This window comes from Oncorhynchus clarkii, unplaced genomic scaffold (assembly GCF_045791955.1).
Source record: "Oncorhynchus clarkii lewisi isolate Uvic-CL-2024 unplaced genomic scaffold, UVic_Ocla_1.0 unplaced_contig_7609_pilon_pilon, whole genome shotgun sequence".
NCBI lineage: Eukaryota > Metazoa > Chordata > Actinopteri > Salmoniformes > Salmonidae > Oncorhynchus > Oncorhynchus clarkii.
Window position 1 is genome coordinate 127,395 of NW_027260977.1, and position 23,801 is coordinate 151,195.

The 23,801-nt window shown below is 39.1% G+C and overlaps 1 protein-coding gene across 1 annotated transcript in view; it reads right to left on the reverse strand.

Moving 5' to 3' along the window:
* Nucleotides 1-20,317, reverse strand: part of LOC139402761 (serine/threonine-protein kinase Sgk1-like) — a 42,418-nt gene extending 22,101 nt beyond the window's left edge. The window contains exons 1-3 of the mRNA XM_071146676.1: nt 20,275-20,317; nt 13,952-14,030; nt 13,538-13,616 (exon numbers count right to left, since the gene is read on the reverse strand). Coding sequence (XP_071002777.1) covers nt 13,538-13,616; nt 13,952-14,025 — 153 coding nt within the window. The 5' untranslated portion in view covers nt 14,026-14,030; nt 20,275-20,317. The remainder of the gene's footprint in view (nt 1-13,537; nt 13,617-13,951; nt 14,031-20,274) is intronic.
* Nucleotides 20,318-23,801: the final 3,484 nt, after the last annotated feature.

Below are 23,801 nucleotides of genomic sequence, written 5' to 3' on the forward strand. Positions count from 1 at the left end.
ACTACTACAATATATTCTGCACTACTGTACTACTACAATATATTCTGTACTACTACAATATATTCTGCACTACTGTACTACTACAATATATTCTGTACTACTGTACTACTACAATATATTCTACACTACTACAATATATTCTGCACTACTGTACTACTACAATATATTCTGCACTACTGTACTACTACAATATATTCTGCACTACTGTACTACTACAATATATTCTACACTACTGTACTACTACAATATATTCTGCACTACTGTACTACTACAATATATTCTGCACTACTACAATATATTCTGCACTACTGTACTACTACAATATATTCTGTACTACTGTACTACTACAATATATTCTACACTACTACAATATATTCTGCACTACTGTACTACTACAATATATTCTGCACTACTGTACTACTACAATATATTCTGTACTACTACAATATATTCTGCACTACTGTACTACTACAATATATTCTGTACTACTGTACTACTACAATATATTCTACACTACTACAATATATTCTGCACTACTGTACTACTACAATATATTCTGCACTACTGTACTACTACAATATATTCTGCACTACTGTACTACTACAATATATTCTGCACTACTGTACTACTACAATATATTCTGTACTACTACAATATATTCTGCACTACTGTACTACTACAATATATTCTGCACTACTGTACTACTACAATATATTCTACACTCCTACAATATATTCTGCACTACTGTACTACTACAATATATTCTGCACTACTATACTACTACAATATATTCTGCACTACTATACTACTACAATATATTCTGCACTACTATACTACTACAATATATTCTGCACTACTACAATATATTCTGCACTACTATACTACTACAATATATTCTGCACTACTATACTACTACAATATATTCTGCACTACTGTACTACTACAATATATTCTGTACTACTACAATATATTCTGCACTACTGTACTACTACAATATATTCTGTACTACTGTACTACTACAATATATTCTACACTACTACAATATATTCTGCACTACTGTACTACTACAATATATTCTGCACTACTGTACTACTACAATATATTCTGCACTACTGTACTACTACAATATATTCTACACTACTGTACTACTACAATATATTCTGCACTACTGTACTACTACAATATATTCTGCACTACTACAATATATTCTGCACTACTGTACTACTACAATATATTCTGTACTACTGTACTACTACAATATATTCTACACTACTACAATATATTCTGCACTACTGTACTACTACAATATATTCTGCACTACTGTACTACTACAATATATTCTGTACTACTACAATATATTCTGCACTACTGTACTACTACAATATATTCTGTACTACTGTACTACTACAATATATTCTACACTACTACAATATATTCTGCACTACTGTACTACTACAATATATTCTGCACTACTGTACTACTACAATATATTCTGCACTACTGTACTACTACAATATATTCTGCACTACTGTACTACTACAATATATTCTGTACTACTACAATATATTCTGCACTACTGTACTACTACAATATATTCTGCACTACTATACTACTACAATATATTCTGCACTACTATACTACTACAATATATTCTGCACTACTATACTACTACAATATATTCTGCACTACTACAATATATTCTGCACTACTATACTACTACAATATATTCTGCACTACTATACTACTACAATATATTCTACACTACTACAATATATTCTGCACTACTGTACTACTACAATATATTCTGCACTACTATACTACTACAATATATTCTGCACTACTATACTACTACAATATATTCTGCACTACTATACTACTACAATATATTCTGTACTACTATACTACTACAATATATTCTGCACTACTACAATATATTCTACACTACTATACTACTACAATGTATTCTGTACTACTATACTACTACAATATATTCTGTACTACTACAATATATTCTGCACTACTATACTACTACAATATATTCTGCACTACTATACTACGACAATATATTCTGCACTACTACAATATATTCTGCACTACTATACTACTACAATATATTCTGCACTACTATACTACTACAATATATTCTGCACTACTATACTACTACAATATATTCTGCACTACTACAATATATTCTGCACTACTACAATATATTCTGCACTACTATACTACTACAATATATTCTACACTACTATACTACTACAATATATTCTGCACTACTATACTACGACAATATATTCTGCACTACTATACTACTACAATATATTCTGCACTACTATACTACGACAATATATTCTGCACTACTATACTACTACAATATATTCTGCACTACTGTACTACTACAATATATTCTACACTACTGTACTACTACAATATATTCTGCACTACTGTACTACTACAATATATTCTGCACTACTGTACTACTACAATATATTCTGCACTACTGTACTACTACAATATATTCTACACTACTATACTACTACAATATATTCTGCACTACTATACTACTACAATATATTCTGTACTACTATACTACTACAATATATTCTGCACTACTACAATATATTCTGTACTACTGTACTACTACAATATATTCTGCACTACTGTACTACTACAATATATTCTGCACTACTGTACTACTACAATATATTCTACACTACTGTACTACTACAATATATTCTACACTACTGTACTACTACAATATATTCTGCACTACTACAATATATTCTGCACTACTATACTACTACAATATATTCTGCACTACTGTACTACTACAATATATTCTGTACTACTATACTACTTCAATATATTCTGCACTACTGTACTACTACAATATATTCTGCACTACTGTACTACTACAATATATTCTGCACTACTATACTACTACAATATATTCTGCACTACTATACTACTACAATATATTCTGCACTACTATACTACTTCAATATATTCTGCACTACTGTACTACTACAATATATTCTGCACTACTATACTACTTCAATATATTCTGCACTACTGTACTACTACAATATATTCTGCACTACTGTACTACTACAATATATTCTGCACTACTGTACTACTACAATATATTCTGCACTACTGTACTACTACAATATCTTCTGCACTACTGTACTACTACAATATATTCTGCACTACTGTACTACTACAATATATTCTGCACTACTGTACTACTACAATATATTCTGCACTACTATACTACTACAATATATTCTGCACTACTGTACTACTACAATATATTCTACACTACTGTACTACTACAATATATTCTGCACTACTGTACTACTACAATATATTCTGCACTACTATACTACTACAATATATTCTGCACTACTATACTACTACAATATATTCTACACTACTGTACTACTACAATATATTCTGCACTACTGTACTACTACAATATATTCTGCACTACTACAATATATTCTGCACTACTGTACTACTACAATATATTCTGTACTACTGTACTACTACAATATATTCTACACTACTACAATATATTCTGCACTACTGTACTACTACAATATATTCTGCACTACTGTACTACTACAATATATTCTGTACTACTACAATATATTCTGCACTACTGTACTACTACAATATATTCTGTACTACTGTACTACTACAATATATTCTACACTACTACAATATATTCTGCACTACTGTACTACTACAATATATTCTGCACTACTGTACTACTACAATATATTCTGCACTACTGTACTACTACAATATATTCTACACTACTGTACTACTACAATATATTCTGCACTACTGTACTACTACAATATATTCTGCACTACTACAATATATTCTGCACTACTGTACTACTACAATATATTCTGTACTACTGTACTACTACAATATATTCTACACTACTACAATATATTCTGCACTACTGTACTACTACAATATATTCTGCACTACTGTACTACTACAATATATTCTGTACTACTACAATATATTCTGCACTACTGTACTACTACAATATATTCTGTACTACTGTACTACTACAATATATTCTACACTACTACAATATATTCTGCACTACTGTACTACTACAATATATTCTGCACTACTGTACTACTACAATATATTCTGCACTACTGTACTACTACAATATATTCTGCACTACTGTACTACTACAATATATTCTGTACTACTACAATATATTCTGCACTACTGTACTACTACAATATATTCTGCACTACTGTACTACTACAATATATTCTACACTCCTACAATATATTCTGCACTACTGTACTACTACAATATATTCTGTACTACTGTACTACTACAATATATTCTGCACTACTGTACTACTACAATATATTCTGCACTACTGTACTACTACAATATATTCTACACTACTGTACTACTACAATATATTCTGCACTACTACAATATATTCTGCACTACTATACTACTACAATATATTCTGCACTACTATACTACTACAATATATTCTGCACTACTATACTACTACAATATATTCTGCACTACTACAATATATTCTGCACTACTATACTACTACAATATATTCTGCACTACTATACTACTACAATATATTCTACACTACTACAATATATTCTGCACTACTGTACTACTACAATATATTCTGCACTACTATACTACTACAATATATTCTGCACTACTATACTACTACAATATATTCTGCACTACTATACTACTACAATATATTCTGTACTACTATACTACTACAATATATTCTGCACTACTACAATATATTCTACACTACTATACTACTACAATATATTCTGTACTACTATACTACTACAATATATTCTGTACTACTACAATATATTCTGCACTACTATACTACTACAATATATTCTGCACTACTATACTACGACAATATATTCTGCACTACTACAATATATTCTGCACTACTATACTACTACAATATATTCTGCACTACTATACTACTACAATATATTCTGCACTACTACAATATATTCTACACTACTATACTACTACAATATATTCTGCACTACTATACTACTACAATATATTCTGCACTACTATACTACTACAATATATTCTGCACTACTACAATATATTCTGCACTACTACAATATATTCTGCACTACTATACTACTACAATATATTCTACACTACTATACTACTACAATATATTCTGCACTACTATACTACGACAATATATTCTGCACTACTATACTACTACAATATATTCTGCACTACTATACTACGACAATATATTCTGCACTACTATACTACTACAATATATTCTGCACTACTGTACTACTACAATATATTCTACACTACTGTACTACTACAATATATTCTGCACTACTGTACTACTACAATATATTCTGCACTACTGTACTACTACAATATATTCTGCACTACTGTACTACTACAATATATTCTACACTACTATACTACTACAATATATTCTGCACTACTATACTACTACAATATATTCTGTACTACTATACTACTACAATATATTCTGCACTACTACAATATATTCTGTACTACTGTACTACTACAATATATTCTGCACTACTGTACTACTACAATATATTCTGCACTACTGTACTACTACAATATATTCTACACTACTGTACTACTACAATATATTCTACACTACTGTACTACTACAATATATTCTGCACTACTACAATATATTCTGCACTACTATACTACTACAATATATTCTGCACTACTGTACTACTACAATATATTCTGTACTACTATACTACTTCAATATATTCTGCACTACTGTACTACTACAATATATTCTGCACTACTGTACTACTACAATATATTCTGCACTACTATACTACTACAATATATTCTGCACTACTATACTACTACAATATATTCTGCACTACTATACTACTTCAATATATTCTGCACTACTGTACTACTACAATATATTCTGCACTACTATACTACTTCAATATATTCTGCACTACTGTACTACTACAATATATTCTGCACTACTGTACTACTACAATATATTCTGCACTACTGTACTACTACAATATATTCTGCACTACTGTACTACTACAATATATTCTGCACTACTGTACTACTACAATATATTCTGCACTACTGTACTACTACAATATATTCTGCACTACTGTACTACTACAATATATTCTGCAGTACTATACTACTACAATATATTCTGCACTACTGTACTACTACAATATATTCTACACTACTGTACTACTACAATATATTCTGCACTACTGTACTACTACAATATATTCTGCACTACTATACTACTACAATATATTCTGCACTACTATACTACTACAATATATTCTACACTACTGTACTACTACAATATATTCTGCACTACTGTACTACTACAATATATTCTGCACTACTACAATATATTCTGCACTACTGTACTACTACAATATATTCTGCACTACTGTACTACTACAATATATTCTGCACTACTGTACTACTACAATATATTCTACACTACTACAATATATTCTGCACTACTGTACTACTACAATATATTCTGCACTACTATACTACTACAATATATTCTGCACTACTATACTACTACAATATATTCTGCACTACTATACTACTACAATATATTCTACACTACTGTACTACTACAATATATTCTGCACTACTGTACTACTACAATATATTCTGCACTACTGTACTACTACAATATATTCTGCACTACTGTACTACTACAATATATTCTGCACTACTGTACTACTACAATATATTCTACACTACTACAATATATTCTGCACTACTGTACTACTACAATATATTCTGCACTACTGTACTACTGCAATATATTCTGTACTACTGTACTACTACAATATATTCTACACTACTATACTACTACAATATATTCTACACTACTGTACTACTACAATATATTCTGCACTACTGTACTACTACAATATATTCTGCATGGGTCTACTACTATACTACGACAATGTATTCTGCACTACTATACTACTACAATATATTCTGCACTACTATACTACTACAATATATTCTGCACTACTGTACTACTACAATATATTCTGTACTACTATACTACTACAATATATTCTGTACTACTATACTACTACAATATATTCTGCACTACTATACTACTACAATATATTCTGTACTACTACAATATATTCTGTACTACTATACTACTACAATATATTCTGCACTACTATACTACTACAATATATTCTGCACTACTATACTACTACAATATATTCTGTACTACTATACTACTACAATATATTCTGTACTACTACAATATATTCTGTACTACTATACTACTACAATATATTCTGCACTACTATACTACTACAATATATTCTACACTACTATACTACTACAATATATTCTGCACTACTGTACTACTACAATATATTCTGCACTACTATACTACTACAATATATTCTACACTACTATACTACTACAATATATTCTGAATGGGTCTAATACTATATTACTACAATATATTCTGTACTACTATACTACTACAATATATTCTGTACTACTATACTACTACAATATATTCTGCACTACTATACTACTACAATATATTCTTAATGGGTCTAATACTATATTACTACAATATATTCTGTACTACTATACTACTACAATATAATCTGAATGGGTCTACTACTATACTACTACAATATATTCTGTACTACTATACTACTACAATATATTCTGCACTACTATACTACTACAATATATTCTGAATGGGTCTAATACTATATTACTACAATATATTCTGTACTACTATACTACTACAATATAATCTGAATGGGTCTACTACTATACTACTACAATATATTCTGTACTACTATACTACTACAATATATTCTGTACTACTACAATATATTCTGCACTACTGTACTACTACAATATAATCTGAATGGGTCTACTACTATACTACTACAATATATTCTGTACTACTATACTACTACAATATAATCTGAATGGGTCTACTACTATACTACTACAATATATTCTACACTACTGTACTACTACAATATATTCTACACTACTATACTACTACAATATATTCTGCACTACTGTACTACTACAATATATTCTGCACTACTACAATATATTCTGCACTACTATACTACTACAATATATTCTGCACTACTACAATATATTCTGCACTACTATACTACTACAATATATTCTGCACTACTGTACTACTACAATATATTCTACACTACTATACTACTACAATATATTCTGCACTACTATACTACTACAATATATTCTGCACTACTATACTACTACAATATATTCTGCACTACTGTACTACTACAATATATTCTGCACTACTGTACTACTACAATATATTCTGCACTACTACAATATATTCTGCACTACTGTACTACTACAATATATTCTGTACTACTATACTACTACAATATATTCTGCACTACTATACTACTACAATATATTCTGCACTACTACAATATATTCTGCACTACTGTACTACTACAATATATTCTGCACTACTGTACTACTACAATATATTCTGCACTACTATACTACTACAATATATTCTGCACTACTATACTACTACAATATATTCTGCATGAGTCTACTACTATACTACTACAATATATTCTGCATGGGTCTACTACTATACTACTACAATATATTCTGTACTACTACAATATATTCTGCACTACTATACTACTACAATATATTCTGCACTACTATACTACTACAATATATTCTACACTACTATACTACTACAATATATTCTGAATCGGTCTACTACTATACTACTACAATATATTCTACACTACTATACTACTACAATATATTCTACACTACTATACTACTACAATATATTCTGTACTACTACAATATATTCTGTACTACTATACTACTACAATATATTCTGCACTACTATACTACTACAATATATTCTGCACTACTATACTACTACAATATATTCTGCACTACTGTACTACTACAATATATTCTACACTACTATACTACTACAATATATTCTACACTACTGTACTACTACAATATATTCTGCACTACTACAATATATTCTGCACTACTGTACTACTACAATATATTCTGCACTACTGTACTACTACAATATATTCTACACTACTATACTACTACAATATATTCTACACTACTGTACTACTACAATATATTCTACACTACTATACTACTACAATATATTCTACACTACTGTACTACTACAATATATTCTGCACTACTGTACTACTACAATATATTCTGTACTACTGTACTACTACAATATATTCTACACTACTATACTACTACAATATATTCTACACTACTGTACTACTACAATATATTCTGCACTACTATACTACTACAATATATTCTGTACTACTATACTACTACAATATATTCTGTACTACTGTACTACTACAATATATTCTGCACTACTATACTACTACAATATATTCTGTACTACTGTACTACTACAATATATTCTGCACTACTATACTACTACAATATATTCTACACTACTATACTACTACAATATATTCTGAATGGGTCTACTACTATACTACTACAATATATTCTGCACTACTATACTACTACAATATATTCTGCACTACTGTACTACTACAATATATTCTGCACTACTGTACTACTACAATATATTCTGCACTACTACAATATATTCTGCACTACTATACTACTACAATATATTCTGTACTACTATACTACTACAATATATTCTACACTACTGTACTACTACAATATATTCTGCACTACTGTACTACTACAATATATTCTGCACTACTACAATATATTCTGCACTACTATACTACTACAATATATTCTGTACTACTATACTACTACAATATATTCTCCAATGGGACAGAAGTAACCTGGCTCTCAGTGGGTTGACTTAGTTTACCACAGCACCCAAGGGGACAGAAGTAACCTGGCTCTCAGTGGGTTGACTTAGTTTACCACAGCACCCAAGAGGACAGAAGTAACCTGGCTCTCAGTGGGTTGACTTAGTTTACCACAGCACCCAAGAGGACAGAAGTAACCTGGCTCTCAGTGGGTTGACTTAGTTTACCACAGCACCCAAGAGGACAGAAGTAACCTGGCTCTCAGTGGGTTGACTTAGTTTACCACAGCACCCAAGAGGACAGAAGTAACCTGGCTCTCAGTGGGTTGACTTAGTTTACCACAGCACCCAAGAGGTCAGAAGTTACCTGGCTCTCAGTGGGTTGACTTAGTTTACCACAGCACCCAAGAGGACAGAAGTAACCTGACTCTCAGTGGGTTAACTTAGTTTACCACAGCACCCAAGGGGACAGAAGTAACCTGGCTCTCAGTGGGTTGACTTAGTTTACCACAGCACCCAATGGGACAGAAGTAACCTGGCTCTCAGTGGGTTGACTTAGTTTACCACAGCACCCAAGAGGACAGAAGTAACCTGGCTCTCAGTGGGTTGACTTAGTTTACCACAGCACCCAAGAGGATAGAAGTAACCTGGCTCTCAGTGGGTTGACTTAGTTTACCACAGCACCCAAGAGGACAGAAGTAACCTGGCTCTCAGTGGGTTGACTTAGTTTACCACAGCACCCAAGAGGTCAGAAGTTACCTGGCTCTCAGTGGGTTGACTTAGTTTACCACAGCACCCAAAAGGTCAGAAGTTACCTGGCTCTCAGTGGGTTGACTTAGTTTACACTGTTTGCTAACTGATATAATACACTAATGTGAATGAATCAATGACAAAATTACATGAAAAACACCGCCATCTGCTGGACGCATCGCCACTGCTTATATTTGTCCCCTTTCACAGCACGTACAAGTGGTTAACCTGTATGTGTGGAAGATAAAAAACATTTTGCATATCCCAACTCCCCTTGAGACGCCCTTTGAGAGTGGGGTCACGGCCAGGGGGCAGCCATTATTGGCGGTGACCCAGGAGCAATTAGGGCTAAGCGCCTTGCTCAAGAGTACATCGGCAGATGATTCACATTGTTGTTGGCTCTGGGATTTGAACTAACATCCTTTAGGTTACTGGCTCAATGCTACATGTAGTTTAATGTGTTTATTGCATTTTTATGTGCATTATGGGGCTATACAGGGCTCACCTGGAAAAGAAACCTCTCAGTATTGACTCTCTGTCTAAATAAAGACACCTTGGTCTCAGCATTGACTCTCTGTCTAAATAAAGACACCTTGGTCTCAGCATTGACTCTCTGTCTAAATAAAGACACCTTGGTCTCAGCATTGACTCCATGTCTAAATAAACATACTGGTCTCAGCATTGACTCTCTGTCTAAATAAAGACACCTTGGTCTCAGCATTGACTCTCTGTCTAAATAAACATACTGGTCTCAGCATTTGACTCCCTGTCTAAATAAACATACTGGTCTCAGCATTGACTCCCTGTCTAAATAAACATACTGGTCTCAGCATTGACTCCCTGTCTAAATAAAGAAACCTTGGTCTCAGCATTGACTCTCTGTCTAAATAAACATACTGGTCTCAGCATTGACTCCCTGTCTAAATAAAGAAACCTTGGTCTCAGCATTGACTCCCTGTCTAAATAAAGACACCTTGGTCTCAGCATTGACTCCCTGTCTAAATAAAGAAACCTTGGTCTCAGCATTGACTCTCTGTCTAAATAAAGACACCTTGGTCTCAGCATTGACTCCCTGTCTAAATAAAGACACCTTGGTCTCAGCATTGACTCTCTGTCTAAATAAAGACACCTTGGTCTCAGCATTGACTCTCTGTCTAAATAAAGACACCTTGGTCTCAGCATTGACTCTCTGTCTAAATAAAGAAACCTTGGTCTCAGCATTGACTCTCTGTCTAAATAAAGAAACCTTGGTCTCAGCATTGACTCTCTGTCTAAATAAAGACCCCTTGGTCTCAGCATTGACTCTCCGTCTAAATAAACATACTGGTCCCAGCATTGACTCCCTGTCTAAATAAAGACACCTTGGTCTCAGCATTGACTCTCTGTCTAAATAAACATACTGGTCCCAGCATTGACTCCCTGTCTAAATAAAGACTCCTTGGTCTCAGCATTGACTCCCTGTCTAAGTAAACATACTGGTCTCAGCATTTGACTCCCTGTCTAAATAAAGAAACCTTGGTCTCAGCATTGACTCTCTGTCTAAATAAAGACACCTTGGTCTCAGCATTGACTCTCTGTCTAAATAAAGACACCTTGGTCTCAGCATTGACTCCCTGTCTAAATAAAGACACCTTGGTCTCAGCATTTACTCCCTGTCTAAATAAAGAAACCTTGGTCTCAGCATTGACTCCCTGTCTAAATAAAGACACCTTGGTCTCAGCATTGACTCCCTGTCTAAATAAAGACACCCTGGTCTCAGCATTGACTCCCTGTCTAAATAAAGACACCCTGGTCTCAGCATTGACTCCCTGTCTAAATAAAGACACCTTGGTCTCAGCATTGACTCCCTGTCTAAATAAACATACTGGTTTCAGCATTGACTCCCTGTCTAAATAAAGACACCCTGGTCTCAGCATTGACTCCCTGTCTAAATAAAGACACCTTGGTCTCAGCATTGACTCCCTGTCTAAATAAACATACTGGTCTCAGCATTGACTCCCTGTCTAAATAAAGACACCTTGGTCTCAGCATTGACTCCCTGTCTAAATAAAGACACCTTGGTCTCAGCATTGACTCTCTGTCTAAATAAAGACACCTTGGTCTCAGCATTGACTCCCTGTCTAAATAAAGACACCTTGGTCTCAGCATTGACTCCCTGTCTAAATAAAGACACCTTGGTCTCAGTATTGACTCCCTGTCTAAATAAACATATTGGTCTCAGCATTGACTCCCTGTCTAAATAAAGGCACCTTGGTCTCAGCATTGACTCCCTGTCTAAATAAAGACACCTTGGTCTCAGCATTGACTCCCTGTCTAAATAAACATACTGGTTTCAGCATTGACTCCCTGTCTAAATAAAGACACCTTGGTCTCAGCATTGACTCCCTGTCTAAATAAAGACACCTTGGTCTCAGCATTGACTCCCTGTCTAAATAAACATACTGGTTTCAGCATTGACTCCCTGTCTAAATAAAAACACCCTGGTCTCAGCATTGACTCCCTGTCTAAATAAAGACACCCTGGTCTTTATGGGGGGAGAGGGGACATTTCTACTTACAGGAGGAGAGGGGACACAGGAGGAGAGGGGACATTTCTACTTACAGGAGGAGAGGGGACACAGGAGGAGAGGGGACATTTCTACTTACAGGGGGAGAGGGGACATTTCTACTTACAGGAGGAGAGGGGACATTTCTACTTACAGGAGGAGAGGGGACATTTCTACTTACAGGGGGAGAGGGGACATTTCTACTTACAGGAGGAGAGGGGACACAGGAGGAGAGGGGACATTGGAGGAGAGGGGACATTTCTACTTACAGGAGGAGAGGGGACATTTCTACTTACAGGAGGAGAGGGATTCGAGTTCATGAGTTCAGCCTCCTGTTGTTGGGGAGCCAAGTTGACAATGGACTGAACCTCAGGACTGGAGAGAGAGAGATACAGAGACAGAGACAGAGACAGAGAGAGAGAGACAGAGACACAGAGACAGAGAGGGTGAGAGACAGTTGAGATAGAGCCTTGTCCAATATATCAACCATAATCCACCTTTGGGTACAATAAGTGTATGCTTTATAAGCAATATCAATATGGTTAGTCAGAACACATAGTTGTTGTTCAGTCTTTAACATGCAGTAATGACATACTGACAAACAGCCCACTATAAAGGGGTAGGCCTAGTGACGTAAAACCTAATAAAAACATTAAAAAGAACTAACAAAGTACAAAAAGAAACTAAACGTTCTGAATCAAGTCCCTCACTGTTTGCAGGTGTCGGAGTTACTAGTGGCCAGCCTCTGAATGGAGTCATTCAGCCCCAATCTTCTCTGTTTCATAAACGCTGTGAGAGAAAGAACACAAGGGAGAAGGGGGAAAAACATGAAAAAGATGGAAAACCCACAGTAAAATATATTCCTTCTCTCTCTCTTCCTCTGTCTCTCTCTGTCTCCCTCTCTCTCCCTCTCTGGCCTCTCTCTCTGTCTCTCTCTCTGTCTTCCTCTGTCTCTCTCTCACTGTCTCCCTCTCTCTCTGTCTCCCTCTCTCTCTCTTCCTCTGTATCTCTCTCTCTCTTCCTCTGTCTCCCTCTCTCTCTGTCTCCCTCTCTCTCTCTTCCTCTGTATCTCTCTCTCTCTTCCTCTGTCTCCCTCTCTCTCTCTCTCTGTCTCCCTCTCTCTCTCTTCCTCTGTATCTCTCTCTGTCTTCCTCTGTCTCCCTCGCTCTCTGTCTCCCTCTCTCCCTCTTCCTCTGTATCTCTCTCTCTCTCACTCCATCTCTCTCACTCCATCTCTCTCTGTCTCTTTCTTTCTCTCTCTTTCTTTCTCTCTCTCTCTGAGTAAAAGTTATTGTAAAAGTCTCTCTCTCTCTGAGAGAGTTGAATGAATACGGTCTCTTGTTCAAGCATAGATAGAATCCTACCAGTGAGTAAAGCTCCTTAGTCCTCATGTTCAAAGGTCATCAACAGAGCTGTGTGTCTGTGTTCCTTATTATTTATCATGGCTACAGGCTATAATCTGCACGGCCTGGTTCAGAGCTGTACTGTAGAGCTCTGTGTTGGACTTCTTCTATAGGAGAGCGGGAAAGGGAGGAGGGCGCGAGGGAAGAAGGCTGACTGCAGTCTCTCTATTCCGGAGTGTGTCATGGTATTCGACCCCAGGCCGCATGGGCGTGTTCCAGCGTCAACGCGCATTCTGAGCGGCAGACCGTGACGTTTATTTGACAAGCCTGCGGTTTCAGACAATCGGACGTGTTTGCGCTCAGAATGCGTGGTGGATATCTACAGTAGCCTTCCCCGCGAAAGCGCTGCGTAAAAAGAAGGGTGAAAACTCCCACGGTCCCGTCTGTAGCCAGCTGAAAGAACTGTATGTACCATTACGAGCTTTTCCAGTGCTCCGAAATCAGCTGTGCAACAGATCAGAAATGTCAACGGCCATTGTAGACAGAGAACAAACAATGTGGGTTATCGCCAAAGTGTATTTAGTGTTAAGATAAAAAAATTTAAAAAACAGATAGATCTTCTCTAAAACCGTCCAGACGTGATGCCAACAAACTTTATTTGTTCTTTCTGGAAATGGAAAACCACATCTAAATAACATACCCTACAGTAGCCTCACCTGGTATATATTTATACTGTGGGGCAAAAAAGTATTTAGTCAGCCACCAATCGTGCAAGTTCTCCCACTTAAAAAGATGAGAGAGGCCAGTAATTTTCATCATAGGTACACTTCAACTATGACAGACAAAATGAGGGAAAAAAATCCAGAAAATCACATTGTAGGATTTTTAATGAATTTATTTGCAAATGATGGTGGAAATTAATATTAATATATACATATAGTAAACAATGAATTAAAGTCAATAGCCTACAGTAGCCTCACCTGGTATATATATATATATATATATATATATAATATACAAAGTAATAATTCAACTCTGATCTCCACACAGACAGACAGGGGTCCAACACAGACTGGGGTCCAACATCCAGACAGGGGCAACACACAGACAGGGGTCTGTAGGGGGGGGGGGGGGGGGGGGGGGGGGGTGAGAGGCCAGACGCCAAGAAAGCCCTCTGGAAATGCAAAAGTACAAACTGGAGGGTAGTAGCTCTCCTAGTCTTCTCCTACATTCAGCTCCCGAAACCAGTGGGAAAGGGCAAAGATGGGGGGGGGGGGGGGGCGTCAAAGAAATAGGGCGTCAAAGAAATAGGGCATTGATTGTTATATATTTTCCGCACAACGAACGGAACACCCCCCCCCCCCCCCCCCCCCCCCGGAACACCCCCCCCACCCCTCCAAACACACCGCTATTGATGATTTAATTAAAGGTTAATTAAGTTATCTATTTTGATCAGAGAGAGTGTGCTCTGCAGATTCAGAATGTCTCAACACTGTTAAACATGATGAATATTTGGAACACGGGGAAGTCTGTGTCGGTTTCGGGCTGGTTAAACCCTCACCTGGCTCTCGGTTTATTCTAGAGAAATAATTTACTTTCGCGGTCATTCATTAAATCTTAGTCCAGGACAGATAGACAAAGTTCATACATTTCAGAATAAAGATACTGGTTCAGTAATTTGGAGTGAAAAAAACAACAACAAAACTATAAAAATAAATAAATATAAATAAAACAGTAAAAAGACTAAATTGCTCAGCTGCAGTAAAAGTCCTGTTACACCAGCCTAACAGCTGTTCACGCGCAACAAGCACAATTCTCCAAATCGATTATCTGTCAAGTGTTCGAATCATTGTCCGATCAATACATTTTCACGTTTAATAAAATGTCAATAAAACAACACAGAATCCAGACAATTCCAGAGATGTAGCCTCGCATTGTTGTTAAACCTAGACTTTATCAGAAAACGGTCCATATACAAAGTTAATAAGCCTATAAGGATCCATCGATATTCATTATCAATAGCTTAAAACAGTCAATCAAATCCGTTTTCCTTTTCGACACCAACCTTTTAGTTGAGTAGCGGTCCTGTTATTAACGTGTTGCTTGTGGCATTTTTCCCCACGAGCAGAGCTGAGCGACTTGACTGATTCACGTTGAGGTGAGAAAAGAAGGAACCTCTGCAGAGCGCGGAGAACATAATACTTCTTATCAGTCCAACGTTATTTTAACATACCAGTAGATAACAAATGATGTTATAACCGGGTCCCGGGAGCTTGTGGGGTGAACCGGGGGCCTTCTTCATCCTAATGTTTTATCTTCTCAAAGTATGAGATGCCCACGAGCAAGCAGGCTAATAAAGAATTAGCCATAATGAAATACATCCCTGTGTATTCGCATAGCAGTGTCTTAAAGAATGCCTAGGATACTTACATGTCAGGGCAGTCGTTTTGTCTTTCATAAAGACAGATTAGATGGCAAAAATAACGTCCACAAAATGTTTTTAAAAAAACAAGACTATTCGTGGTTATGAGCTCCGTGTGTCTCGTCGTCGCTGAGTGCATTCCAAGATCTTACAGGGAAAGTAAGTAATAAGTTCAAACACCAAATATCTACACGACGGTCCCGCCCCTTCACTGACTTTTATCTGATGTCGGAGACGGTCCCGCCCCTTCACTGACTTTTATCTGATGTCGGAGACGGTCCTAAATGGCATCCTGTTTATTCCCTATGCAGTGACAGAAGTAGTGCACTAGTGAATATGGTGCCATTTGGGACATAATCGAGGAGAGAGTGCTGTGCCAGACCCGCCATCCAAAATAGTCGTCCCAAATGCCACCCTATTGCCTATATAGTGCACTACTTTTGACCAGAGTCCTATGGCACCCTATTCCCTATATAGTGCACTACTATAGACCAGATCTCTATAGAACCCTATTCCCTATATAGTGCACTACTATAGACCAGAGCCCAATGGCACCAAATTATCTTATTTATGAATAAGGTACCATTTGAGATGAAGTCAAACGTTCAATGAATTACCCTGCATGGTGGATTGAGGGTAATTCATACATCCCCCCCCCCCCCCCCCCCCCCCCCCGTCTTCCTCTTCCTCCCTTCTTCCTCTTTCTCCCCCCATGCTTCAATTTTACATGTAAATCTTCTCTACTGGGTAGTGCCCACCTACAGGGCTATAATGACCATTCATGAAAAACAGTCTAAAATTAGATCCCTATCAAGTTCATATTGAATTGCTCAAAGACTCAGGGGCCAGAAACAACAACTAGCCTCACAGAGATAAACAGTCTGAGACAGATAGATTGAGAGAGACATAATATGATATTTGATGATATTCTTTTCGAACTTATGAGTGTTTTTTTTTAAATATATATATATAAGTCAGTTAAGAACAAATTCTTATTTTCAATGATGGCCTAGGAACAGTGGGTTAACTGCCTGTTCAGGGGCAGAACGACAGATTTGTACCTTGTCAGCTCGGGGATTTGAGTTTACAACCTTCTGGTTACTAGTCCAACAATCTAACCACTAGGCTACCCTGCCGCCCCTCCACTCTAACCACTAGGCTACCCTGCCACCCCTCCACTCTAACCACTAGGCTACCCTGCCGCCCCTCCACTCTAACCACTAGGCTACCCTGCCGCCCCTCCACTCTAACCACTAGGCTACCCTGCCACCCCTACACTCTAACCACTAGGCTACCCTGCCGCCCCTCCACTCTAACCACTAGGCTACCCTGCCGCCCCTCCACTCTAACCACTAGGCTACCCTGCCTCCCCTCCACTCTAACCACTAGGCTACCCTGCCGCCTCTACACTCTAACCACTAGGATACCTGCCGCCCCTCCACTCTAACCACTAGGCTACCCTGCCGCCCCTCCACTCTAACCACTAGGCTACCCTGCCGCCTCTACACTCTAACCACTAGGCTACCCTGCCGCCCCTACACTCTAACCACTAGGCTACCCTGCCGCCCCTACACTCTAACCACTAGGCTACCCTGCCGCCCCTCCACTCTAACCACTAGGCTACCTGCCGCCCCTCCACTCTAACCACTAGGCTACCTGCCGCCCCTCCACTCTAACCACTAGGCTACCTGCCGCCCCTCCACTCTAACCACTAGGCTGTGTAATACAACAAGTGTAATATTTACTGTTCACTTAAATGTTTATCCATTTGGAGGTAATTACAGTTTGTTTTTCTGTATATAAAATTCTTAGGTGGGTAATCTAAGTAGTAGTTTTTGGGATGGAAGAACACTTTCAATGTCAACTTAAACAACCAAAACCAGATAGAAAACATGCCAAAAATATATTGACGTAAGGAGTCACATCCCAGTAGAGGGCTTCCCTGGCTGGCCTGATGTAAAGGAGTCATATCCCAGTAGAGAGTCTCCCTGGCTGGCCTGATGTAAGGAGTCACATCTCAGTAGAGGGCCTCCCTGGCTGGCCTGATGTAAAGGAGTCATATCCCAGTAGAGGGTCTCCCTGGCTGGCCTGATGTAAAGGAGTCACATCCCAGTAGAGAGTCTTCCTGGCTGGCCTGATGTAAAGGAGTCACATCCCAGTAGAGAGTCTCCCTGGCTGGCCTGATGTAAAGGAGTCACATCCCAGTAGAGAGTCTCCCTGGCTGGCCTGATGTAAAGGAGTCACATCCCAGTAGAGAGTCTCCCTGGCTGGCCTGATGTAAGGAGTCATATCCCAGTAGAGGGCCTCCCTGGCTGGCCTGATGTAAGGAGTCATATCCCAGTAGAGGGTCTCCCTGGCTGGCCTGATGTAAGGGGTCATATCCCACATCCCAGTAGATGGTCTCCCTGACTGGCCTGATGTAAGGAGTCATATCTCATATCCCAGTAGAGGGCCTCCCTGGCTGGCCTGATGTAAGGAGTCATATCCCATATCCCAGTAGAGGGCCTCCCTGGCTGGCCTGATGTAAGGAGTCATATCCCATATCCCAGTAGAGGATCTCCCTGGCTGGCCTGATGTAAGGAGTCATATCTCATATCCCAGTAGAGGGCCTCCCTGGCTGGCCTGATGTAAGGTGTCATATCCCATATCCCAGTAGAGGATCTCCCTGGCTGGCCTGATGTAAGGAGTCATATCCCAGTAGAGGGCCTCCCTGGCTGGCCTGATGTAAGGAGTCGTATCCCATATCCCAGTAGAGGGCCTCCCTGGCTGGCCTGATGTAAGGAGTCATATCCCAGTAGAGGGTCTCCCTGGCTGGCCTGATGTAAGGAGTCATATCCCAGTAGAGGGTCTCCCTGGCTGGCCTGATGTAAGGAGTCATATCCCACATCCCAGTAGATGGTCTCCCTGACTGGCCTGATGTAAGGAGTCATATCCCATATCCCATAGAGGAGGGGAGAGGAGAGGGTGAGAGGAGAGGAGAGGGTGAGAGGAGGGGAGAGGAGAGGGTGAGAGGAGGGGAGAGGGTGAGAGGAGGGGAGAGGAGAGGGTGAGAGGAGGGGAGAGGGTGAGAGGAGGGGAGAGCAGAGGGTGAGAGGAGGGGAGAGGAGAGGGTGAGAGGAGAGGAGAGGAGGGGAGGAGGGGAGAGGAGAGGGTGAGAGGAGGGGAGAGGGTGAGAGGAGAGGCGAGGGTGAGAGGGGGGGAGAGGAGAGGGTGAGAGGAGAGGAGAAGGTGAGAGGAGGGGAGAGGAGAGGGTGTAAGTCAGACTTACTAGAGTCGTTGGGACAGCAGTAGTACTCTGGGTCTGGTTCACTATGGTAGTACAGATCCATCGCCTAGAAAACAAGAGAAGCGTTAAGTGTGTGTGTGTGTGTGTGTGTTTGTCTGTGTTTCTGTGTGTGTGTGAGTGAGTGAGTGAGTGAGTGAGTGAGTGAGCTTGTGTGTTCAACGGAATCTGAGCACTAAGATTTTTTTGTTATTGTTTTATAGGACTTTTGAAATCCAATGACCTCATGCTGACTACCAGAACTGGGGGAATGCAAGATGGCGGCCAGTGCAGATGAGATTTTTGGTAGCTGAAGGGAAATTTTAGATTTGCTCCAAAAAAATATATAAGCATTTGGAGAGTTCGAGGGTCTTAATAAAACGTGGTATGAACATGGTGGTTTGTTTACCAAAGTAATTGATTACTTTGCGCTCATTATTCACCTCTATAAACTGAAAAGTCAACTTGAGTTAGCAACAACATCAACTAGCCAAGCTTTATAGCTAGCTAAGCCAAGTTAATGTTGGCTAGCTAAAAGTTTAGCTAAGCTAGCTAGCGAAAGAGCTAGCTTGTCTACATGGAAACTCCCATGGCCGGATCAAAAATAAAATAAATTGAGAAATCATCAGCTGAGAGGGTATTTGGTGCTCCTCTTCAGAATATGAATATCATACTGCTGGTGGTGGTGGACCGGACATTGCACGGATAATGCTGACAACCCGCGCCCATCCAATTCTCGGCTCATGCCATTACCTCACGACCCCGACACTCCAGTCGAGTCCCACGAGAAAAGGACGAGAAGGCAAGAGGGTGAGAGGAGGGGAGAGGGTGAGAGGAGGGGAGAGGAGAGGGTGAGAGGAGGGGAGAGGGTGAGAGGAGGGGAGAGGGTGAGAGGAGGGGAGAGGGTGAGAGGAGGGGAGAGGGTATGTCACTTCTTGAATGTGCAAAACAATGTTGCGATTCTTCTTTTGACTTTGAAAAAAATAGATTAGAGATCAGATGGCATGGAGGACATGGATAGGAAGAATGAGGTGAAAATCGAGCCCAATGAAGCAATCTGTTGACTTTGTCTCTGAAGAAGTAAAAAAACAACAACATCAAAAAGTGAAATGAAGAATGTAGAAGTTACCTGTCAGGAAAATGAAAGGAAAGTGGTTGAACTGGAGCAACATGATGAACGAGGCAGAGAAATACCAGCGCAGATGGAACCTGAGGATTTATGGGATACCGGAGCAGGCGGATGAGGACATCAAACACAGAGTTGTTGACATCTGTGGAGCTGACATTCCAGAGTTGTTGACATCTGTGGAGCTGATATTCCAGAGTTGTTGACATCTGTGGAGCTGACATTCCAGAGTTGTTGACATCTGTGGAGCTGACATTCCAGAGTTGTTGACATTCCAGAGTTGTTGACATCTGTGGAGCTGACATTTCAGAGTTGTTGACATTCCAGAGTTGTTGACATCTGTGGAGCTGACATTCCAGAGTTGTTGACATTCCAGAGTTGTTGACATCTATGGAGCTGACATTCCAGAGTTGTTGACATCTATGGAGCTGTCATTCCAGAGTTGTTGACATCTGTGGAGCTGTCATTCCAGAGTTGTTGACATTCCAGAGTTGTTGACATCTATGGAGCTGACATTCCAGAGTTGTTGACATCTATGGAGCTGTCATTCCAGAGTTGTTGACATCTGTGGAGCTGACATTCCAGAGTTGTTGACATCTGTGGAGCTGACATTCCAGAGTTGTTGACATCTGTGGAGCTGACATTCCAGAGTTGTTGACATTCCAGAGTTGTTGACATTCCAGAGTTGTTGACATCTGTGGAGCTGTCATTTCAGAGTTGTTGACATTCCAGAGTTGTTGACATTCCAGAGTTGTTGACATCTGTGCAGCTGACATCCCAGAGTTGTTGACATTCCAGAGTTGTTGACATCTGTGGAGCTGACATCCCAGAGTTGTTGACATCTGTGGAACTGTCATTCCAGAGTTGTTGACATTCCAGAGTTGTTGACATCTGTGGAGCTGACATCCCAGAGTTGTTGACATCTGTGGAGCTGACATTCCAGAGTTGTTGACATTCCAGAGTTTTTGTCATCTGTGGAGCTGACATTCCAGAGTTGTTGACATTTGTGGAGCTGACATTCCAGAGTTGTTGTCATCTATGGAGCTGACATTCCAGAGTTGTTGACATTCCAGAGTGGTTGTCATCTATGGAGCTGACATTCCAGAGTTGTTGACATTTGTGGAGCTGACATTCCAGAGTTGTTGTCATCTATGGAGCTGACATTCCAGAGTTGTTGACATTCCAGAGTTGTTGACATTCCAGAGTTGTTGACATCTGTGGAGCTGACATTCCAGAGTTGTTGACATCTGTGGAGCGGACATTCCAGAGTTGTTGACATTCCAGAGTTGTTGACATCTGTGGAGCTGACATTCCAGAGTTGTTGACATTAGTGGAGCTGTCATTCCAGAGTTGTTGACATCTGTGGAGCTGACATTCCAGAGTTGTTGACATTCCAGAGTTGTTGTCATCTGTGGAGCTGACATTCCAGAGTTGTTGACATCTGTGGAGCTGACATTCCAGAGTTGTTGACATTCCAGAGCCTACGAAAATGTAGACATCGTCCATCATTTGGGAAGATTCAAGGATCAAGACAAGAGACCGAGGACAACCATCATCCGGTTCATCAACAGATCTACACAGGATCTTCTCTGGAGGCGAGCGAAGAACAGATCTACACAGGATTTTCTCTGGAGGCGAGCGAAGAACAGATCTACACGGGATCTTCTCTGGAGATGAGTGAAGAACAGATCTACACGGGATCTTCTCTGGAGGTGAGCGAATAACAGATCTACATAGGATCTTCTCTGGAGGCGAGCGAAGAACAGATCTACACAGGATCTTCTCTGGAGGCGAGCGAGGAACAGATCTACACGGGATCTTCTCTGGAGGCGAGCGAAGAACAGATCTACACGGGATCTTCTCTGGAGGAGATCGAAGAACAGATCTACACGGGATCTTCTCTGGATGCGAGCGAAGAACAGATCTACACGGGATCTTCTCTGGCTGCGAGCGAAGAACAGATCTACACGGGATCTTCTCTGGAGGCGAGCGAACAACTGTGAGTATCTCATCGAGCAAAAGTTGAGGTTCACAGAGAATCTGACCTTCTGCGGACAAAGTGACACGGGAGGAGCTGTGCTGTCGATAGTTGCTAAAGATCGAAAGGAAGGTGCAAGAGTGATAATGGATGGGAAAGAAGTTCGGACAAATTTAGAAGACTTGACGAAGAGCCAGAGCCTGAGAGTTGGAACTGGAAAACACTGCCTAATTACTGGGCGAAAAGATGCCTTTTGTTGTAAAGACTAAACACATGAATGAGATAAGACTAACCTGAGAACTGGCATGCTAACACCGCCTACAGGCGATTAACTCTGTATTGTAAAGACTAAACACATGAATAAGATAAGACTAACCTGAGAACTGGCATGCTAACACTGCCTACAGGCGATTAACTCCGTGTTGTAAA